The sequence below is a fragment of the Saimiri boliviensis genome, chromosome 19 (genome assembly GCF_048565385.1).
Source record: "Saimiri boliviensis isolate mSaiBol1 chromosome 19, mSaiBol1.pri, whole genome shotgun sequence".
Classification (NCBI taxonomy): domain Eukaryota; kingdom Metazoa; phylum Chordata; class Mammalia; order Primates; family Cebidae; genus Saimiri; species Saimiri boliviensis.
The window spans coordinates 30,880,789-30,902,611 of NC_133467.1; the positions used below are offsets into that span (position 1 = coordinate 30,880,789).

The window sequence follows — 21,823 nt, forward strand, 5'->3', positions numbered from 1 at the left end:
GTCCAAAGTCATCTCCGGGAACTATCCTTGGTTTTCCCAAGACCTTCTTCTTGACTGTGCACTTGCACAGATTTACTGACTCAAAGGGTATTTCCCCTTTCACCAGAATCTCTCAGGAGGAAGTTCACCTTACCTCTACTCCCACCCCTCCAAGGTGGGCAAGGGGCAAAGGAACCCAAGGCCCCACGCCGCGCCCCGCTCTCTACACCCCCCCGCTCCAGTTGGCCCGTCCCTCCCCGCCTCTCCCAGGGGCAGCATCTCTGTTGCACAGGTTAAAGCAGAGCAGGTGGGATTCCCTGCGGCCGACAGGATAGGGAGTAGGTCCTACATGAAGATATTGCCAAAACCATTCGCAGGATCCGACCCGATCCGGAGGGCGGCCTGGAGCCAGAGGCGCCGGGGGCGAGTGGGCGGTAACTCGCAGGCCGGACGTGACGCAAGGCGGGGGCTGCGCTGCGCCGGCCGGAAACCCAGCGGGCGACGAAGATGGCGGAGAACAGCGGTCGCTCCGGCAAGAGCAGCGGGAGCGGCGCGGGGAAGGGGGCGGTGTCCGCAGAACAGGTGAGGAGCGGAGAGCGCGAGGGAGGGTGCTCATCTGGGTCTGGAGTACTTGCGAGAAGGGGGAGCCTGTGGCTTGTGTAGGCCTTTACTCCAGTACCACATGTGCGTGGCACCCGGAGAGGGAAGGGTACCCGGAGAAGCTAGTGGAGCCCCTTCGGAGAGGTAGACGTTTGGGCAGGTGAGAGCCACGCCTCCCTGGGGTGTTGGGTGAGCCTGGGGGAGGGGAAAGCCCTGACCTGCAGGGTCTGGGAAGACTCACAGGTCTGAGGAGAGATGGTTCGCTGCTTTCTCCATCTCTCCTCGGCACCTCCAAACAGGTTATGTCTGGGCAAGACTGCTCGAAAGTAACCACCCAGAGGATTAGTTAAGGGGCTGGTTGTGTAGTCTGTTACGTGATCCTGAACCCACTTTGACAATCGCCGTCACGCTACAGAGCCACGTGACTCAAATACTCGAACAGCCTAGTGTTCCGTACTATATGGATTCGAGAGTTCGGTACGAAATCAAATTTCTTTAGAGACTAGAAACCCCTTTCTAATCCCAGTTTGCATTTTCCCCAGTGCCTAGCTTTGGGAAACGTTTAATAAGTTAATCATAAAGCCCTTGTGGCTTGAGAACGGTGTTTTGCCAAGTGGAAAATAGGAGTGGGAGGAAATCTACACAATAAAAATGAAAAAACAGCTATTTTGTTTTGAGACAAGAGTCTTGCTCTGTTGCCCAGGCTGGAGTGCAGTGGCGCGATCTCGGCTCACTGCAACCTCCGCCTCCCGGGTTCAAGCGATTCTTCGGCCTCAGCCTCCCGAGTAGCTGGGACCACAGGCAGGGGCCATCGCGTCCGGCTAGTTTTGTATTTTTAGTGGAGACGGGGTTGCACCTTATTGTCCAGGCTGGCCTCAAACTCCTGACCTCGTCATTCGCCCGCCTTGGTCTCCCAAAATGCTGGTATTACAGGCATGAGCCACCGTGCCCAGCCTACAGCTATTTTAATAATAGGTTTATTTATCAGGTTTTGTTGAACAGTTAATACAGACAGAGGTATCAACATAAAGATTTTTATTTTTTGAGACAGAGTCTCGCTCTGTCGTTCAGGGAGGAGTACAGTTGCTGGATCTTGGCTCACCGCAGCCTCCACCTCACGGATTCAAGCAATTCTCCTGCCTTAGCCTCCCAAGTTGCTGGGATTAAAGGCACGTTGCCTAGGCTGAGTGCAGTGACGTGATGATAGTTCTCTGCAGCCTTGAAATCCCTGGGTGATGAAGCCATCCTCCTGACTCAAGCTTCCTGAGTAGCTGGGACTATAGGAATAAAACATTTTGAGTGGCTAATTAAAAAAAATTTTTTTGGTAGAGATGGGGGAAGTTTCACTTTGTTGCTCGGGCTGGTCTTGAACTCCTGGCCTCAGGTGATCCACCTGCCTTGGTCTCCCAAAGTGTTGGGATTGCAGATGTGAGTCACCTTGCCCAGCCCCCTGTGATACTTTTTAAGAGTACCATGTGTCAGGCACTCTGCCGGGTACAGCAATACAGTTACAGTAGTTCCACCTTAACTGAGGGGGACGTTCCAAGACCCCAGTAGTTGCCTGAAACCTGGGATAGTATTGAACCCTATGTTTTTTCTCATACCTATGATAAAGTCTAATTTATATAATAGGTACAGTAGCTAATAAAATAGAACAGTTCTAACAATATACTATAATAAAGATTACATGAATATGGTCTCTCTCTTTCAAAATATTTTATTGTACTGTACTCACCCTTCTTGTGATGATGTGAGATGAAAAAGTGCCTTCCTGATGAGGTGAGATGAGATGAGATGAGATGAGATGAATGACAGCATTGTGATGTAGCCTTAGGCCACTATTGACGATAAGTCAGAAGGAGAATCATCTACTTTAGGTGATCTCAGATCATTGAGCCATGATGATATTGAGCAGGAGAAGTTGATGACTAAAGGGCAGGTAGCATATATAGCATGGATAGGCTGGGCAAAAGGATGATTCACATCCTGAGCGGGATGGCTGGAGATTTCATCACGCTGTTTTCATAACAGCAAACAACTTAAAACTTACGAATTATTGGCCGGGTGCCATGGCTCACACCTGTAATCCCAGCACTTTGGGAGGCCACGGTGGGCAGATCACCTGAGGTCAGAAGTTCAAGACCATCCTGGCCAACATGGTGAAACCTGGTCTCTACTAAAAATACAAAAATTAGCCAGTCCTGGTGTTGGGCACCTGTAATCCTAGCTTCTCAAGAGGCTGAGGCAGGGAGAATCACTTGAACCCAGGAGATGGAGGTTACAGTTAGCCAGGATTGCACCGTTGCACTCCAGCCTGGGCAACAGTGAGACTCTGTCTCAAAACAAAAAACAAAAAACAACAAAAAAAAAACCTTATGAATTGTTTATTTCTGGAATTTTCTGTTTATTTTCAGACATTGGATAACTCGGGATAATGAGAGATTATTGTAAATGAAATAGACTTTGTCTTCAAATCACTTTACTCACAGACTCATTTGAGAAAAGATGAATCAAACAATAAAGATTTATAGTGTGCTACACAATCCCTTCATTATGGCTGCTAGAGGAGAGACCCCTAACTAATGAGACTGTAGGACTGTGGGCAGGGGCTGGAAAAGGGAAGCTGTGGTATAGTAGGACGGCAGAGCATTCTTATGCACTAGGGTCAGACAGACCTAAGTTTGAATTTCATTTCTACCATTTACTATATATATATGACCTCCTCTAAGTTACATCTTGGCCTCCCCCATCTGTAGAAACGTAACAGTACCTACCTCATGACTGTATTTAGAGTATTAGGCAAGACAATACATGCAAAGTGTTTTGCACAGTGATTAGAACATAGTGTGTGTTTAGTAAATGCTTTTGTTTTCTAGAGAAAACAAATCACATGCAAAGTGTTTTGCACAGTGATTATAATACAGTGTGTGTTTAGTAAATGCTTTTGTTTTCTAGAGAAGATCCTTCAGCTCAATTCTAAAGGATGAGAAAAGTTAGTCAAGCAAAGAAGGAAGTGGAAGATTTTCTAGGTAGAGGGAATAATGTGTTCCAAAACACTAAAGCGTGAAACTGCCTGGCATGTTTGGGATGCGGGTGGTTCTAAATGTTTGCGATAGATTACAGAATTTGAATATGGAGAAAAGGGGATAAAAGAGGAATACAAGATGTCTCTCAGGGTTTTGTCTTTGATACTATAGGGAATGTAGGGAGACAGACAATTTTGGGAAAAATATAAATTTATTTTAGGATTTTGAGTTTAGGTTTCTCCTGGGACATCCAGGTTAAACATTTAGTAAACAGTTTGATTTTTAAATCTTGAGATACAGAAAGAAATCTGAGTTGGAGATAACAGATTTGAGAGTTGCATTTATGGATGATAAAGCCATGGTTGTAGTGGATAAAAATGATCATTCTTTCTAGTTTGAACAGAGAGTGACAAAATAGAACAAGGGTGGAACCACCATTTTAGTGGCGCTAAAGAGAAGCCCTCAAACTTCCCTCAAAGGAAACCAAGGAACTGTGATAATTGAGTTTTGAAGCTGTTCCTTCATTAACATTCTCTGGGCTTTGTTTATTCTGGAGACAACACTGGGTAAAACATTACAAGATATATCACTGCTGCAAATTTGAGCCACGTATGTCCCTTACATACAAGATGGAAGCAAGTAACACATTGTGTTAGGCACTTTATTTGTTTTACCGTCTGTTACTGATTGAGACAGGGTCTCATTCTGTTGCCAAGGCTGGAGTGCAGTGGTGTGATCATGGCTTACTGCAGCCTCAACCTCCTGAGGCTCAGGTGATCCTCCTACCTCAGCCTCCCAAGTTACTGGGACTACAGGGGTGTAGCACCCTATCCAGCTAATTTTTGTATTTCTTGTAGAGATGGACTTTTGCCATGTTGCCCAGGCTGGTCTTGAACTCCTGGGCTCAAGGAGTCTACCTGCCTCGACTTCCCAGAGTGCTAGGATTACAGGTGTGAGCTGAGCCACTGCTCAGGCCTACCTTCTGTTAATTACTGACATTTGAAGAAGGTTGTATTGTCCTCCATTTATAGGTGAAGATACTGGAATTTCAGAGGCTTTAGTTAACTTGCCCAAAGTCAGTAACTGGAAGAGCAGGATTTTTAAATGAGAGACTTAAGAATCAGGCAGACCTATTTTTTCCACTTATACCATGATTATATTAGAGATATTTGAGCCGAAACCTGAAGGGGTGGATGGCTTTGAACAGGTGACAGAGTAGTTGAGTAAAGCCATAGAGGTATTTGAGTGTATGGCAAAGAATTTGTGACTTTTTTACATAAGCAGTGAGGAAGTCACAGAAGGATATATAGTATTAATTATTTAACTCTTTTTTTTTTTTTTTTTTTTTTTTTTTTTTTTTTTTGAGACGGAGTTTCGCTCTTGTTACCCAGGCTGGAGTGCAATGGCACGATCTCGGCTCACCGCAACCTCTGCCTCCTGGGTTCAGGCAATTCTCCTGCCTCAGCCTCCTGAGTAGCTGGGATTTCAGGCACGCGCCACCATGTCCAGATAATTTTTTGTATTTTTAGTAAAGATGGGGTTTCACTATGTTGGCCAGGATGGTCTCGATCTCTTGACCTTGTGATCCACCCACCTCGGCCTCCCAAAGTGCTGGGATTACAGGCGTGAGCCACCGCACCCGGCCCTAATTATTTAACTCTTATATAAAATGTTTATTGTTGGAACTGTGGAAAACACAGGAAAAAGTTCAAACCAGGAAGTAAATTGCCCATAATCCAACCATCCAGAGATAATTATTCTTGCCATTTTGGAGTATGTCCTTTGAGAGATTTTCGCCCTTCCTTTATCCTTTTTTCTGAGGCAGAGTTTCGCTCCTGTTGCCCAGCTGGAGTGCAATGATGTGATCTCGGCTCACTGCAACCTTTGCCTCCTGGGTTCAGGCAGTTCTCCTGTATCAGCCTCTGGAGTAGCTGGGATTACAGGCAGTTGCCACCACGCCTAGCTGATTTTTGTATTTTTAGTAGAGATGGGGTTTTGCCATGTTGGCCAGGCTGGACTTGAAGTCCTGATCTCAGGTGATCCGCCTCCCTTGGCCTCCCAAAGTGCTGGGATTACAGGTGTGAGCCACCGTGCCCAGCTAACTTTTTGTATTTTTAGTGGAGATGGGGTTTCACCATATTGGCCAGGCTGGTCTTGAACTCCTGAGCTCAAGTGATTTACCTGCCTCAGCCTCCCAAGGTGCTGGGATTACAGGTGTGAGCTACTGTGTCCTCCCCACACTATGTTATTTTTTTTTGTTTTGTGTTTTTGAGACACAATCCAAAAACATTACACTCTAGTCTGGGAAACAGAGCAAGACTCCTCTCAAAAAAAAAAAAAAAAAAAAAAAGGAAGGGCCAGGCGCGGTGGCTCAAGCCTGTAATCTCAGCACTTTGGGAGGCCGAGGTGGGTGGATCACAAGGTCAAGAGATCGAGACCATCCTGGCCAACAAGGTGAAACCCCGTCTCTACTGAAAATACAAAAATTAGCTGGGCATGGTGGCATGCACCTGTAGTCCCAGCTACTTGGGCGGCTGAGGCAGGAGAATTGCTTGAAACTGGGAGGCAGAGGTTGCAGTGAGCCGAGATTGTGCCACTGTACTCCAGCCTGGTGCGCCTCGCAACAGAGTGAGACTCTGTCTCCAAAAAAAAAAAAAAGCGGAGGCGGGGGAACTGTTGCAGTAGTTCTGATAAGAGGGTAATGAAGATCTGAACTAGGGTGATGTCAGTGAGCCTAAGAAAAATTGCTGAAGTAAGTGCAACACATTTGGCAATTGATGGGATTATGGTAAGTTCAAAGATGAACCTGGGTATGGTGGCAAGTGCCTGTAGTCTCACCTACTCAGGAAGCTGAGACAGGAAGATCACTTGGGGCTGGAAGCTTGAAGCTATAATCTGCTATAATTATGCCTGTGAATAGCCCCTGCTCACCAGTCTGAGCAGCATAGGGAGACCCCATCTTTAAAAAACAAAACAAAAGATGAAACTAGGATTTCCTGCCAGGAGGGCTAGAGTGGTGTCAGTAGTAGAAATAGAGATCAGAAGATCATTTTAGCTTTGAATGACATGAGTTTAAGGTATCCATGAGACATTTAGGTGGAGATGACCTGTAATGATAGCAGCTACTATTTATTGAAAACTTGTTATATGATAGATATTGTCCTAAGTTCTTGATGTAATTACTTAATCCTTATGGCATTCTGTGAGACAGGTATTATCTGTATTTTATTGGTGAAAAAACATTCAGAAAAGAGGTAATCCTTATGGCATTCCGTGAGGCAGGTATTATCTGTATTTTATTGGTGAAGAAACATTCAGAAAAGAAATAACTTGTCATGATCAGACTTTGAGCCATTTCTGTCAGACACAAAAAAGCTCCTTCCTCTAACTTGTAAATATGCAGGACTAGAATTTCTGAAAAGGCCTGGTTTTGCAGGCAATTAGAATAAAGGCAATTGTTGGAACTATAGAAGTAGCTAAGAATGCCACTTAAAATAGTATAGGTTACCCTGATTTGATTATATGAATGTATCAAATTATCACATATACCATGGAAATGTGAATGATTATGAATAAATAAAAATAATTTCAAAAATAATACAGGTGATGAAGAAGTACTATGAATAGAAGCTTAGGCCCTGTCTCCCTTGTAGGAGTGAAAGAGGAAAAACTTTCAGAAAGGAGAAAGAAGGAGGCCTGAGGTAGGAAGGAGAACTGAAGGGACCTGGAAACCAAAGGGGAGTCGAAGATCTACATTGTATCGGGCACTTGACCTATTATCTCAGTTTAGTTCTCATTGCTACCCTATAGCAGTGGTTCTCAACTGGCATGGTTTTTTCCTAGGAGACATTTGGCAATGTCTGGAGGCACTTTTGGTTGTCACAAGTAAAAGGGGTTGCTACTGGCTTTTAGTGGGTACAGTCCAGTATGTTGCTAAACACCCTATAGTGCCTGAGACAGCCCTCATAGCAAAGAAGGATTTGGCCTAACGTGTAAGTAGTGACAATGTTGAGAATCCCTGCCCTGTGGTATATTAGGTCCATTTTACAAATGACGAAACAAGAAAAGTAACTCAGTCATGTAGCAAGTAAATGGCTAAACTGGGACTTCAACCCAGATCAGAATAGAAAGTTTGGGTTCTTTTCACTTTACTATGTTGCCACTTGGATCCCAGTACTTGGGGAGGCTGAGGCAGGAGGATCGTTTGAAGCCAACAAGTTTAAAACCAGCCTGGGCAACATAGTAAGACCTCTGTCTCTACAAAAAAATAAACAAAACTTCCATGAAGAGAAGGGATGAGTATTATTATTTGATGGAGTAATAAGGTCAAAAAAGTTTTCTTTGACAGAGAGTTGAGTATGTTCATCAGAAAAGGGGGCACTGAACTGAAAAGAAGGTAATTTGTGGAGCAGTATCCCAGATCATGCTTTTCCAGGTGCATCCGATCATAATTCTCTACCTCTTCTATTCTTCCATTGAACCCAGTAAGAGTAAATGTCATGTCAGAAGACCCAAGGACATTTTGGAGAGAAAGGTAATGATTATAGATTTTTTTCCTAAAATTGTCAAAACTTTATGGTAAACAAAAAAGAAAACAGCAATATAAATCAAATGGAAATAAATTTGCTTTTGTAAGAAATTAATATATGAGGTTGGGTGTGGTGGCTCACGGCTGTAATCCCAGCACTTTGGGAGGCTGAGGTGGGTGGATTGCCTGAGGTCAGGAGTTCAAGACCATCCTGGCCAACATGGTGAAACCCTGTCTCTGCTATAAATAGAAAAAAATTAGCTGGGCCTGGTGGTATACACCTGTAATCCCAGCTACTTGGGAGGCTGAGGCAGGAGAATTACTTGAACCAGGGAGGTGGAGGTTGCAGTGAGTGGAGATAATGCCACTGCACTCCAGCCTGGGCAACAGAGTGAGACTCCGTCTCAAAAAAAAAAAAAAAGAAAAGAAATTAATATATGATGAGCTGGGAATAATATATTAACAGAGATAGATTTTTAGAGTTAGACAAACCTGGGTACAGGTCTGATTTCTGCAACACTAGGTTATTTTACTTTTTTATTTTTTGAGATGGAGCCTTGCTCTGTCACTCAAGGCTGGAGTGCAGTGGCGTGATAGGCTCACTGCAACCCCTGCCTCCCAGGTGCAAGCAGTTCTTCTGCCTCAGCCTCCCAAGTAGCTGGGACTACAGGCATGAGCCATCATGCCTGGCTAATTTTTTGTATTTTTAGTAGGGATGGGGTTTCACCGTGTTGGTCAGGCTGGGCTCGAACTCCTGAGCTCAAGTGATCTGCCTGCCTCAGCCTCCCAAGGCGCTGGGATTACAGGTGTGAGCTACTGCACCCAGCCCACACTATTTTATTTGTTTTTTGTGTATGTGTGTTTTTGAGACACAGTCTTCTGTCACCCAGGCTGGAGTGCAATGGCATGATCTGGGCCCACTGCAACCTCCGCCTCCCAGGTTCAAGCGATTCTCCTGCCTCAGCCTCCCAAGTAACTGGGATTACAGGCACTTGCCACCATGCCTGGGTAATTTTTATATTTTTATTAGGGATGGGGTTTGACCATGTTGGCCAGGCTGGTCTCGAACTCCTGAGCTCAAGTGATCAGCCCACCTCAGCCTCTTAAAGTGCTGGGATTACAGACATGAGCTACCACGTCTGGTCCCACACAATGTTATTTTAACTACCACCCAACACCCCACCAGCCTTGGTCTCCTCATTTACAAATTGAAGGTACAGGTCTTTTTTGTTTGTTTTATGAAGGTATAGGTCTTATAGTCTTTTTTGCTTTTGAGAATTAAGTCAGAGAGTATAGCACAGTGCCTGGCATATAGTAGGTATTCCTTTATTGTTGAGACTGTGGAAGGCAAATTATAGTAGGACTATGAAAGAAATGGATATTTTAAAATAGGTTGCCTTTGCATATTTAAAATTTCAAAAGAAGATAAAGAATAGAAGTCAGTCTCAGTTGGATGTGACAGTTAAGGCAAAAGAAAAAAAAAGAATAGAAGGCAGTCTATATGGTCGAAAATACAATATAAATAGAAAAGATTTTGTCAGTTTAACTAATATGCATTTATATGTGAGCACATAGAAAGGGTTAACATATGGGAGTGGACGATGGCCAGATTCTTCTGCTTTCCAGAAGAATCTAAGTTGAAACCTGAAGACAGAATTAGACAGGCAGAGAAAAACTGAATGAGAGGTTTGGGAAAGCATACTAGGTAGGGTGAAGATTCTATGCAGATGCCTGAAGACAGCGTTAAGGGAAACTACCAGTGACTTAGGACATTGAGTGCTGACTTAAGATGTGGAGAGGAGGCCAGGCACGGTGGCTCAAGCCTGTAATCCCAGCACTTTGGGAGGCTGAGCCGGGTGGATCGCGAGGTCGAGAGATCGAGACCATCCTGGTCAACTTGGTGAAACCCCGTCTCTACTAAAAATGCAAAAAATTAGCTGGACATGGTGGTGCGTGCCTGTAATCCCAGCTACTCAGGAGGCTGAGGCAGGAGAATTGCCTGAACCCAGGAGGCGGAGGTTGCGGTGAGCCGAGATCGCGCCATTGCACTCCAGCCTGGGTAACAAGAGCAAAACTCCGTCTCAAAAAAAAAAAAAGATGTGGAGGGGGCTGGGCACAGTGACTCACACGTGTAATCCTGGCACTTTGGGAGGCTGAGGCAGGGGGATCATGAGGTCAGGAGTTTGAGGCCAGCCTGGCCAACATGGTGAAACCCCATCTCTACTAAAAATACAAAAAATTAGCTGAGCGTAGTGGTACGTGCCTGTAATCCCAGTACTTGGGAGGCTGAGGCAGGAGAATCACTTGAACCTAAGAGGCAGAGGTTGCAGTGAGCCGAGATTGTGCCATGGCACTCCAGCCTGGGTGACAGAGCAAGGCTCCATCTCGGGGGGTGGGCAGAAAGATGTGGAGGGAATGACTGAGAGAGGTAAGCTGGAACCCAGTCTTTATGGGACTTTTGAGGAGTTTGGATTTTATCCTGTGAGCATTGGAAGGTTTTAGGCATAGGAATAATTGGTTAGATTTATATTTTTGGTCACTTATGCTGCAGTGTGGGGAGTGGATTAAAGGGGGCAAATCAGGAGGCAGTATAGAAATAAGAAATCAGAAGGGTATGGCAGTACAGATGTAATTAATTTGATGTGGATAGTAAATCAAGGATAATTCCAAGGTTTCTGGAGTTACTTTTAGAGTAACTCCAGAGTATTTAGAGTTTCCAACTCTAAAAATTATTAAATTAACAAAAATAAGATAAAAAGGAAAAAGAAATACACCTGAATTGAACCTTAGAAAGACTGAAAGAATAAAAAAAAGATAAAAAAAATAATAAAAGCTACCATTAGGGCTCTGGGGAAAGAGAGATAATCATGATATTGCTGGTAGCAATATAAATTCATCTGGTCATCTTGGAGAGCTTTCTAGTGACATGCAGTAGAAGCTATAATAATGCTAATGCCCTTTTGACTCATTGATCTTACTTTTGAATATGATTCAAGAAATTCAAGAGAAATGGCTGTAAATTTCATACTGTTTGTCCAAAGTGTTTTGTTTGTTTTGAGAAGTAGTCTCACTCTGTTGCCTAGGCTGAAGTGCAGTGGTACAATCTCAGTTCACTGCAACCTCCACCTCCCGGGTTCAAGTGATAACTCCTGCCTCAGCCTTCTGAGTAGCTGGGATTACAGGCATGTGCCATCTCGCCCAGCTAATTTTTTTGGTATTTTCTTTAGTAGAGACAGGTTTTCACCATGTTGGCCAGTTTGGTCTCGAACTCCTGACCTCAAATGATCCGCTGGCCTTGGCCTCCCAAAGTGGTGGGATGATAGGGGTGATCCACTACACCTAGCCTTGTTTGTTTGTTTGTTTTTTCCCTTTTCGAGACGAAGTTTCACACTCTTGTTGACCAGGCTGGAGTGCAATGGAGCAATCTCAGCTCATTGCAACCTCGCCTTATGGGTTCAAGCAATTCTCCTGCTTCGGTCTCCCCAAATAGCTGGGATTATAGGTATGCACCTCCACGCCTGGCTCATTTTGTATTTTTAGTAGAGACAGGGCTCCTCCACGTTGGTCAGGCTGGTCTCGAACGCCTGACCTCAGGTGATCTGCCCTCCTTGGCCTCCCAAAGTGCTGGGATTACAGGTGTGAACCACCATACTTGACCTTTTAATTTTTTTTTTTTTTTTTTTTTTTTTGAGACAGACTTTCACTCTTGTTACCCAGGCTGGAGTGCAATGGCGCGATCTCAGCTCACCGCAACTTCTGCCTCCTGGGTTCAGGCAATTCTCCTGCCTCAGCCTCCTGAGTAGCTGGGATTACAGGCACGCGCCACCATGCCCAGCTAATTTTTTGTGTTTTTAGTAGAGACGGGGTTTCACCATGTTGACCAGGATGGTCTCGATCTCTTGACCTCGTGATCCATTCGCCTCGGCCTCCCAAAGTGCTGGGATTACAGGCATGAGCCACCCCGCCCGGCTTAAAAAAATTTTTATTTTGAGATAGGGTCTCACTCTGTTGCCTAGGCTGGAGTGCAATGGTGTGATCTTGGCTCACTGCAACCTCCGCCTCCTGGGTTCAAGTGCTCTCCTGCCTCAGCCTCCTGAGTAGCTGGGATTACAAGCACCTGCTACCATGCTTAGCTAATTTTTTTTCAATTTTTGGTAGAGATGGGGTTTCACTGTGTTGGTCAGGCTAGTCTCGAACTCCTGACATTGTGATCCTCCCGCCTTGGCCTCCCAAAGTGCTGGGATTATAGCAGCTGCGCCTGGTCTAATTTTTGTATTTCTAGTAGAGACAGGGCTTCATCATGTTGGCCAGGCTGGTCTTGAACTCCTGACCTCCAGTCATCCGGCCTGCCAAAGTGCTGGGATTACAGGCATGAGCCACCACACTGGCCTATCCAAAGAGATTTTATATCAGTACTATTTATTGCAGAAAAACTGGAAACAACCTAAATGTTCCAACAACAAAGGATTAGTTAAGCACAGTTTTTAAAATGTATCAATATGCCTATAATCCTAGCACTTTCGGAGGCTGGGATAGGAGGATCACTTAAGCTCAGGAGTTCAGGACCAGCCTGGGCAACAAAAAAATACAAAAATTAGCCAGGCATGGTTGCACATGCCTGGTTCCATCACTCAGAGGCTGAGGTGGGAGGATCGCTTCAGTTCAGGAATTCAAGGCTGTAGTGAGCCATGATTGTGCCATTGCACTCCAGCCTAGGGAAAAGAGTGAGACCCCAACACTACAATAAGTTTAAAAATTTAGCCAGAAGTGGTGATGGGTGCCTGTAGTCCCAACTACTGTAGAAGCTGAGGCCAGAGGATCACTTGAGCCTAGGAGTTCAAGGCTGCAGTGAGCCTTGATTTCACCACTGTACTCCATCCTGGGCAACAGAGTAAGACCCTGTCTGAAAAAAAAGAAACGAAAAAAACCTGTTTGTATATAGATGATGATTTAATAGAGTTGAGAGAAGCAACACTGACCTGTCAATCTGCTTACACCAGACAACTTAAAAGAGAATAAGGAAATATAATTAGGTCCTAGCTGTAGGGGAGAAGACTATTAGAAAAGTTGTGTTTTTCTGAAGACTGCACTGGCCTTAAATTTAACAAAAAAAAAAAAAAAGAAAAGAAAAGAAAAGAAAAAAAGTTGTGTTTTAAGAGGAAGAATGTGGGAATAGAGCCTAACCTTTGTTTTCATTACCTGGCAGACCCCAGAAATGACTTAATATTGGCTTATTTTGCGCATAGCCTACAGTTAAGTTGCAGTTAGCTGCTGTATTAGGCCATTCTTGTGTTGCTATAAATACCTAAGACTGGGTAATTTATAAGAAAAGTGGTTTAATTGGCTCATGGTTCTGTAGTCTATACAGGAAGCATGGCAACTGCTTCTGGGGCGGCCTCAGGAAGCTTCCAGTCATGGCAAAAGGCAAAGGAAGGGCAACTGTCTCATGGTGGGAACAGGAGGAATAAACGGGGGTAGGTGTCACACTTTTAAACAACCAGATCTTGTATGAACTCAGATCAATAACTCACTTATCATCAAGGGGATGGCAACCAAGCTATTCATGAGAGATCTACCCCCATAATCCAAACACCTCCCACCAGCCCCCACCTCCAACATAGGGGATTATATTTCAATATGAAACTTAGAGGGGACACATAAACTGTATCAACTGCTAAGAAATATTTCCTTTAAGTGCATTTATGGCTGAAATTTTTCATAATTGTGGATAACTCACATGTTTAAATAGATTTTAGTTTGGTTTTTGATTAAAAGTTCATAAAATGAATTGAGGAAATTAGTTATTAGCAAGAATGTTGACGAAAAGTTGGAATTAAAAAATCCCAGCCAGGCGTGGTGGCTCATGCCTGTAATCCCAGCACTTTGGGAGGCTGAGACAGGTGGATCACCTGAGGTCAGGAGTTCGAGACTAGCCTGGCAAACATGGTGAAACCCCATCTCTACTAAAAATACAAAATTAGCTCAGCATGGTGGTGGGCACCTGTAGTCCCAGCTACTCAGGAGGCTAAAGCAGAATTGCCTGAACCCGGTAGGTGGCGACAGAGCGAGACTCTGCCTCAAAAAGAAAGAAAGAAAAGTAGGTTCGTATTAATTACCAAGGAAAATAAATTCTGCTAGCCATGGTGGCTCCTGCCTGTAATCCCAGCTGTTTGGGAATCTGAGGTGGGAGGATTACTTGAGGCCAGAAGTTCAAGATCAGTCTGAGCAACATGGCAGGACCCCATCTCTCCAAAAAAAAAAAAAAAAAAAAAAGCTGCTGTGGTGGCACATGTCTGTAGTCCCAGCTACTCAGGAGACTGAGGCAGAAGGATCACTTGAGCCCAGGAGTTAAAAGTTGGGGCATCAGAAATTTTAGACACTTAAACTGATTTCCTTAATGTATTTAACAGCATACATCCAGAAAAGTGGATTATTTGGGTGCTAAGGGAACATCTAGAATCTGCTTTGGTTGTAATTTTTTTAGATGAAATTTTTTTGATCTGGAATATTAACAGTACATCAGAGAGAGATCCAAGATGGCTGATCACTAGCAGCTCGGGATTGTAGCTCCCAGTGAAAGCGCAGAGAAGGAGAGGACGCCACACCTTCACATGAATTCTTGTTGCGCACGGACCAGGAGATTCCCAGCGGAGGAGCCCCACGGGTCGCCAGCGCGACTCTTGTGACCGGCGAGGCGGTTTTGCCGGCGCCTTGGAGCGACGGTTCTTGGTGCAGAGTCAGAAAAGCACCATCAATCTTAACGCCGCTGATTTAGTCGGTGCAGTGGGTTGCTCAGATTTCGGCGCTGAGAATCAGTAAGTTGGACGTCCACTCGGAAACCCAATTACAAAGACGGTAAATACAAAGACCACAGATGGATAAATTTATAACGAAGGGAAGAAAACAGTCAAAAAAGGCTGAGAATACCCAAGATCAGAACGCCTCTCCCTCAGCAGGGGATCCCAGTTCCTCATCAGCAACGGAACAAGGCTTGATGGAGAACGAGTGTGTTCCAATTACAGAAGCAGGCTTCAAAATGTGGATAATGAGAAACTTCTGTGCATTAAAAGAACTTGTTTTAACCCAATCTAAAGAAACTAAGAACTTTGAAAAAAGATTTGACGAAATGTGAACAAGAATACACAATTTAGAGAGGAATATAAGTGAATTGATGGAGCTGAAAAACCCAATACGAGAACTTCGTGAAGTATGCACAAGTTTTAACAGCCGAATTGATCAAGCAGAAGAAAGGATATCAGAGGTCGAAGACCAACTCAATGAAATAAAACTAGAAGACAAGATTAGAGAAAAAAGGATAAAAAGGAACGAGCAAAGTCTCCAAGAAATATGGGACTATGTGAAAAGACCTAATCTACGCTTGATAGGTGTACCTGAATGTGACGAAGAGAATGAATCCAAGCTGGGAAATACGCTTCAGGACATTATTCAGGAAAATTTTCCCAGCCTAGTAAGGCAGGATAATATTCAACTCCAGGTAATACAGAGAACACCACAGAGATATTCCTCAAGAAGAGCAACTCCAAGGCACATAATCGTCAGATTCACCAGGGTTGAAATGAAGGAGAAAATACTAAGGGCAGCCAGAGAGAAAGGTCAGGTTACCCACAAAGGGAAGCCTATCAGACTTACAGCAGATCTCTCAGCAGAAACCCTACAAGCCAGAAGAGAGTGGGGGCCAATATTCAACATCCTTAAAGAAAAGAACTTTCAACCCAGAATTTCACATCCAGCCAAACTAAGCTTCACAAGTGAAGGAAAAATAAAGTTTTTTGTGAATAAGCAAGCACTCAGAGATTTCATCACCACCAGGCCTGCTTTACAAGAGCTTCTGAAAGAACCACTACACATAGAAAGGAACAAACAGTATCAGCCTTTCTAAAAAAATTATCAAAAAGAGCATCAATATAATGAAGAATTTACATCAACTAATGGACAAAATAGCCAGCTAATATTAAATGGCAGTATTAAACTCACATATATTATTATTAATTCTAAATTTAAATTGACTAAATCCCCCAATCCAAAGACAGGCAATTTGAATAAAAAACTAAAACCCGGCCGGGCGCGGTGGCTCATGCCTGTAATCCCAGCACTTTGGGAGGCCGAGGCGGGTGGATCACGAGGTCAAGAGATCGAGACCATCCTGGTCAACTTGGTGAAACCCCGTCTCTACTAAAAATACAAAAAATTAGCTGGACATGGTGGTGCATGCCTGTAATCCCAGCTACTCAGGAGGCTGAGGCAGGAGAATTGCCTGAACCCAGGAGGCGGAGGTTGCGGTGAGCCGAGATCGCGCCATTGCACTCCAGCCTGGGTAACAAGAGTGAAACTCCGTCTCCAAAAAAAAAAAAAAAAACTAAAACCCATCAGTATGCTGCATCCAGACCCATCTCACATTCAAGGATACACAAAGACTCAAAACAAGGGATGGAGAAAGATTTACCAACCAAACAGAGAGTTAAAATAAATAAATAAAAAGCAGAAGTTACAATTAAGCAACAAAGATCAAAAGAAGCAAAGAAGGACATTATATAATGATAAAAGGATCAATGCAACAACAAGAAGAGCTAAAGATCCTAAATATATACGCACCCAATACAGGAATACGCAGACATATAAGACTTATAAAGAGACTTAGACTCCCACATAATAATAGTGGGAGACTTCAACATTAAAATTAGACAGATCAATGAGACAGAAAATTAACAACGATATTCAGGACTTGAACTCAGATCTGGAACAAGTAAATGTAATTAACATTTACAGAACTCTCCACTTTAAATATACAAAATATACACTCTTATCAGTACCACATCATATCAACTTAGAAGTTTAAATGAAATCTTGGTTGGCTCCTTGTTTGTTATTCTCTTCCCTCATTTTCTTTTATATCTCCATTATTAAGGACAATTATAGGCATACCCATATTTAGATTGCATTCTAGCCCGGGCAATAAAGCAATACCCCCATCCTCTCTCCCTCTTCCTCTTTCTCTTTCTTCCTCTTCTTTATTCTTTTTCTTATTAAAAAAAAAAAAAAACAGTACATCAAAAGCTAATATAAATGGGGAATGATTTTGAGACAGGCAATGAAGATAAAGGAAAAACAGTCTGTAGATAAATTAGATTTTCAAAGCATTTGTTGAAATGAATGGATAAAGTAGGTTGAGATGAAGGGATGATAGATGGGAGAAAGGAGGAAGTTGCTAGAATGACAAGTTCTTGGTCAAGTTTTATTCCTTGGTTTATTGGCAGTAGAAAGGCCATAGGGGTGGTACATGTCAGCCATTTGGGTAATATTTTCTGCATATGATCCTTGAAGAGGGTGAGCTAGAGATAAGGGGCCAGGCCAGGCATGGTGGCTCATGCCTGTAATCCCAGAACTTTGGGAGGCTCAGGCAGGCAGAGCGCTTGAGCCCAGGAGTGTGAGACCAGCCTTGGCGACATAGTAAGACCGTGTCTCTACAAAAATATTAGGTAGTATGCACCTGTAGTCCCAGCTGCTTGGGAGGCTGAGGCAGGAAAATCACCAGAGACCAGGGAGATTGAGGCTACAGTGAGCTGTGATTGTGCCACTGCACTCCAGCCTGGGTGATAGAGTGAGACTTTTCTCAAAAAATAAAAATAAAAATAAAAAAAGAAAAAGGAAAAAAGAGGTAAGGGCCCTAGTAAAGATGAAGCAGTTAATCATCTTTACTAGGGCAAAGTTTCTGGCTGTGTGACTGGATATGATATTTCGAAATACAAGTAAGAGATTTGGTGATGGTTTGAATGGATTGGGTCCACTGTTGTCAGACGACCAGGAGAGCTTAAGGGGGCAGTTCTGGACTTGGAGAGAAGGCCATGATAGTATTAATATCTTCACAGTTCACAAAGACATTTCACACTCATTGGTTCACATGATACAACAACCTTATGAAGTGGGTATCATTATCTGCATTTTTCAGGTAGGAAAATTACGGGACAAAGGGGTTAACCCAATAGTTCTCAGTTCACACTGCACATTAGAATTATGTGGGAGATCTAAAAATACTGAGGCCTGGGCCTTACCCCCAGTGGTTATATAGTAGTTCTGAGGCTCCACTATTCATGTTTTTAAAATGATTCACGTGATTCTAACATATAGCCATGGTTAAGAACCATAGGGTTGCCGGGCGCGGTGGCTCAAGCCTGTAATCCCAGCACTTTGGGAGGCCGAGGCGGGTGGATCACGAGGTCGAGAGATCGAGACCATCCTGGTCAACGTGGTGAAACCCCGTCTCTACTAAAAATACAAAAAATTAGCTGGGCATGGTGGCGCGTGCCTGTAATCCCAGCTACTCAGGAGGCTGAGGCAGGAGAATTGCCTGAACCCAGGAGGCGGAGGTTGCGGTGAGCCGAGATCGTGCCATTGCACTCCAGCCTGGGTAACAAGAGCGACACTCTGTCTCCAAAAAATAAAAAAATAAATAAATAAATAAATAAATAAATAAATAAATAAATAAAAAAGAACCATAGGGTTAAATGTCTGTCCCAGACCACAGAGCCAAAAAAGTAGCAGAGGCAGAAGCTGAAACTTGGTCTTTTGTCTCTGAGCCTCATATTTTTCATTTTTTCCCAAACACCCTCCCTCCCTCTCTGATTTTTCAGGCTTCATTTAAGACGATTATCTGTCAGGAAGCCTGTATCAGTTAGGGTTTATAGGCTATAGAAACCATCTCTGGACAACTTTCTTTTTTCTTTTCTTTTCTTTTTTTTGAGACGGAGTCTCGCTCTGTCCCCAGCCTGGAGTGCAGTGCTGTAATCTTGGCTCACTGCAACCTCTGCCTTCCAGGTTCAGACAATTCCCCTGCCTCGCCTCCTGAGTAGTTGGGACTATAGGCTTGTGCCACCATGCCTGGCTAATTTTTTGTATTAGTAGAGACAGGGTTTCACCATGTTGGGCAGGATGGTCTCAATCTCCTGACCTTGTGATTCACCCACCTCAGCTTCCCAAAGTGCTGGGAGTATAGGCATGAACCATCATGCCCGCCCAGCCCTTTTTTTTTTTTTTTTTAAGGACTATTTTTGGATAATAGTGGGTATTTCACAGAATTGAACACGAAAAAAAGGCTAAATAACTAGACTGGATAAAGTTCAAGAACTGGGGCAGCTTTAGGGAATCTAGGAATGGGAATGGAAAGTCATCTCTATAAAACCAGTAAGAGTGTTAACTCCAGCTGCCTTCTATCATACATGTCTGTGTGTCCACAGAATTACAATTCCTGTAGAGAGACTCTGTAGGTCACTGACCCTGGGTAGGGGTCCTGTGGTTAGTAGCCCCAAAAGAAGCATACCAAGTTAAGGAGTGGCAGTTCACCAATGGCTGGGCTACTGAGCAGACCCAAACAAGAGTTTCTCATTACAAAGCTTTTCCCGACAGCCCTGTCTGCAAGTCTAGGCTCCCCTGTAGGTACTCCAGTAGCTCTCCACCCCTATTCTTTTATTAAATGCCTATTTCCTACCAAACTATAAGCTACAAGAAGCCAGAGGCCAAATCTGTTCTGTGATATCCCTCAGTAGACCCTCACCTATCTCAAAAATAGTAGGCTCTCCGTGTTTAGTGAATGGAATTCCAGAAAAATTTTAGGTAGAAATCACTTGTGGTTCTATTCCTTTTCCAAGGTAGGTGCCCACTACTGCACCTTTGGAAAGCCTGCCACCCTATGTGCTATGTGGACCCTTTGCCATTTCCACTGTCCCCTCTTTCATCTCTTCTCTCACCTTAGGTAATTGCTGGCTTTAACCGCCTTCGGCAGGAACAGCGGGGCCTGGCATCCAAAGCAGCCGAATTGGAGATGGAGTTGAATGAGCACAGGTGAGAAAGTCAGGGAGAGGCAAACAGTAGGACAGTTGTATGGGCTACTCCATTAGGGGGATTTGTGATAGAGTGAGGCTGAATCCTCAGGTCCTGCCTTGTTCTCCTATCCCAGCCTAGTGATTGATACACTGAAGGAGGTAGATGAAACTCGTAAGTGCTACCGCATGGTTGGAGGAGTGCTGGTGGAGCGAACTGTCAAAGAGGTGCTTCCTGCTTTGGAGAACAACAAGGAGCAGGTGAGCAAGAATCTTTGACTAGGATCAGGTGCAGTGGCTGTAAACCCAGCACTTTGGGAGGCCAAGGGTGGGTGGATTGCCTGAGTCCAGAAGTTTGAGACCAGCCTGGGCAACATGGCGAAGCCACATCATTACAAAAAATTAGCTGGGCTTGGTGGCATGTGACTGTAGTTCCAGCTACTCACCTGAGCCCAAGAGGTTGAGGCTTCAATTAGCTGTGATCACCTCACTGCAGTGCAGCCTCGAGGACAGAGTGAGACACTGTCACGCGCAAAAAAAAAAAAAAAAAAAAAAAAAAAGCGTAAAATACCCTATTAGCCTATGTTCATTATGCTATGCTAAGTCCAACTCTTTGACAAGAGGAATCGCTGGCTGCTGTGGGCTCTGTGACCTGGCTGAATTGGGGTGGGAAGATTGGGGTTAATGTTTCTCACAGTGTGTGGTCCAGGGATACATCCATCAAAATCACCTGAAGGAGTAATTTATAAATTCAGCTTCCTGGACCCACTGGATCAGAACCTTTGGGAGTGCCATGAAGTGACATTTTAAAAATAAGCTCATGCCTGTATTCCCAGTGCTTTGGGAGGCCGAGGCAGGAGTTTGAGACCAGCCTGGGCAACATAGCGGGAACTTATCTCTATAAAAAATAAAAATAGGGTGGGCACAGTTGCTCATGCTTGTAATCCCAGCACTTTGGGAGCCAAAGTGAGTGGATTACCTGAGGTCAGGAGTTCAAGACCAGCCTGGCCAATATGGTGAAACCCAGTCTCTACTAAAAATAAACAATTAGCTGGGCGTGGTGGCAGGTGCCTGTAGTCCCAGCTACTTGGGAGGCTGAGGCAGGAGAATCACTTGAACCCAGGAGTGAAGGTTGCAGTGAGCCGAGATCGTGCGACAGAGACCAGCCTGGGCAACAGAGCAAGACTCTGTCTCAAAAAAAAAAAAGCCCTGTGAGCCCTGGTGATTCTAAATACATTAAAGTGTATAAACCACTAAACCACTGTGTTAAGAAGGGAATAATTTTAGTTTCTCGGCTCCTCTACTTCATTCAAGGTAAAGTTAAAAGTGTTAATACTTCCCCCAACCATAGTCCATTCAAGGTGTGGGAAGGGAGTTCTGAATTCCTTACATAATCTCTGTCACTTGTCCTCTAGATACAGAAGATCATTGAGACACTGACACAGCAGCTTCAGGCCAAGGGAAAAGAACTCAATGAATTCCGGGAAAAGCACAACATTCGTCTCATGGGAGAAGATGAGAAGCCAGCAGCCAAGGAAAACTCAGAAGGGGCTGGGGCTAAGGCCAGCTCAGCTGGAGTGTTGGTCTCCTAGGGACCAAGGCCTTTGCATTTTTTTCTACCCTGACTCCCACTTCTAATTTCTCTTTATTGTTATTATTATTATTTTCTCTGCTATTGTAATATTTTTTGTTAATTAAATGTTTTGGTCAGATTGCTTAGCTGTGGCCTGAAGTTTTCTCCCACTTAGGGATAGAAATTGTTATGAGGCACAGGATGGCATGTAATGTCGTTTTCGCTTCCATTAGGTTAATGACTCATAATATTAGAGTATGTTAGAGTAGGACCCATTTTTTTT

General features: G+C 44.0%; 2 protein-coding genes and 1 long non-coding RNA gene across 5 annotated transcripts in view; 1 reads left to right on the forward strand and 2 right to left on the reverse strand.

Moving 5' to 3' along the window:
• NIT1 (nitrilase 1) overlaps positions 1-409 on the reverse strand; it is a 2,919-nt gene extending 2,510 nt beyond the window's left edge. Inside the window, exon 1 of one of the 2 annotated variants that reach the window (XM_003937972.4) lies at positions 329-409. In XM_003937972.4, coding sequence (XP_003938021.2) covers positions 329-330 — 2 coding nt within the window. In that variant the 5' untranslated portion in view covers positions 331-409. The remainder of the gene's footprint in view (positions 1-328) is intronic. The other variant, XM_010348573.3, reaches the window with a different exon arrangement.
• On the forward strand, positions 211-21,686 carry PFDN2 (prefoldin subunit 2). 2 transcript variants are annotated; one of them, XM_074389611.1, is made up of 5 exons: positions 211-561; positions 8,091-8,139; positions 19,901-19,989; positions 20,105-20,228; positions 21,383-21,686. In XM_074389611.1, the coding sequence occupies exons 1-5, from the start codon at positions 329-331 to the stop codon at positions 21,557-21,559; spliced, it is 672 nt and encodes a 223-aa protein (XP_074245712.1). In that variant the 5' UTR covers positions 211-328; the 3' UTR covers positions 21,560-21,686. The 2 variants fall into 2 exon arrangements, with proteins under 2 accessions (XP_074245712.1, XP_003938023.1); XM_003937974.3 differs by lacking the exon at positions 8,091-8,139 and having other exon boundaries at positions 445-561.
• Positions 1,600-2,586, reverse strand: LOC141582138 (uncharacterized). Its single transcript, XR_012514978.1, has 2 exons — positions 2,315-2,586; positions 1,600-1,856 (listed from the first exon to the last, which is right to left on the reverse strand). It is a non-coding gene; the product is annotated as an uncharacterized LOC141582138 (long non-coding RNA).
• Positions 21,687-21,823: the final 137 nt, after the last annotated feature.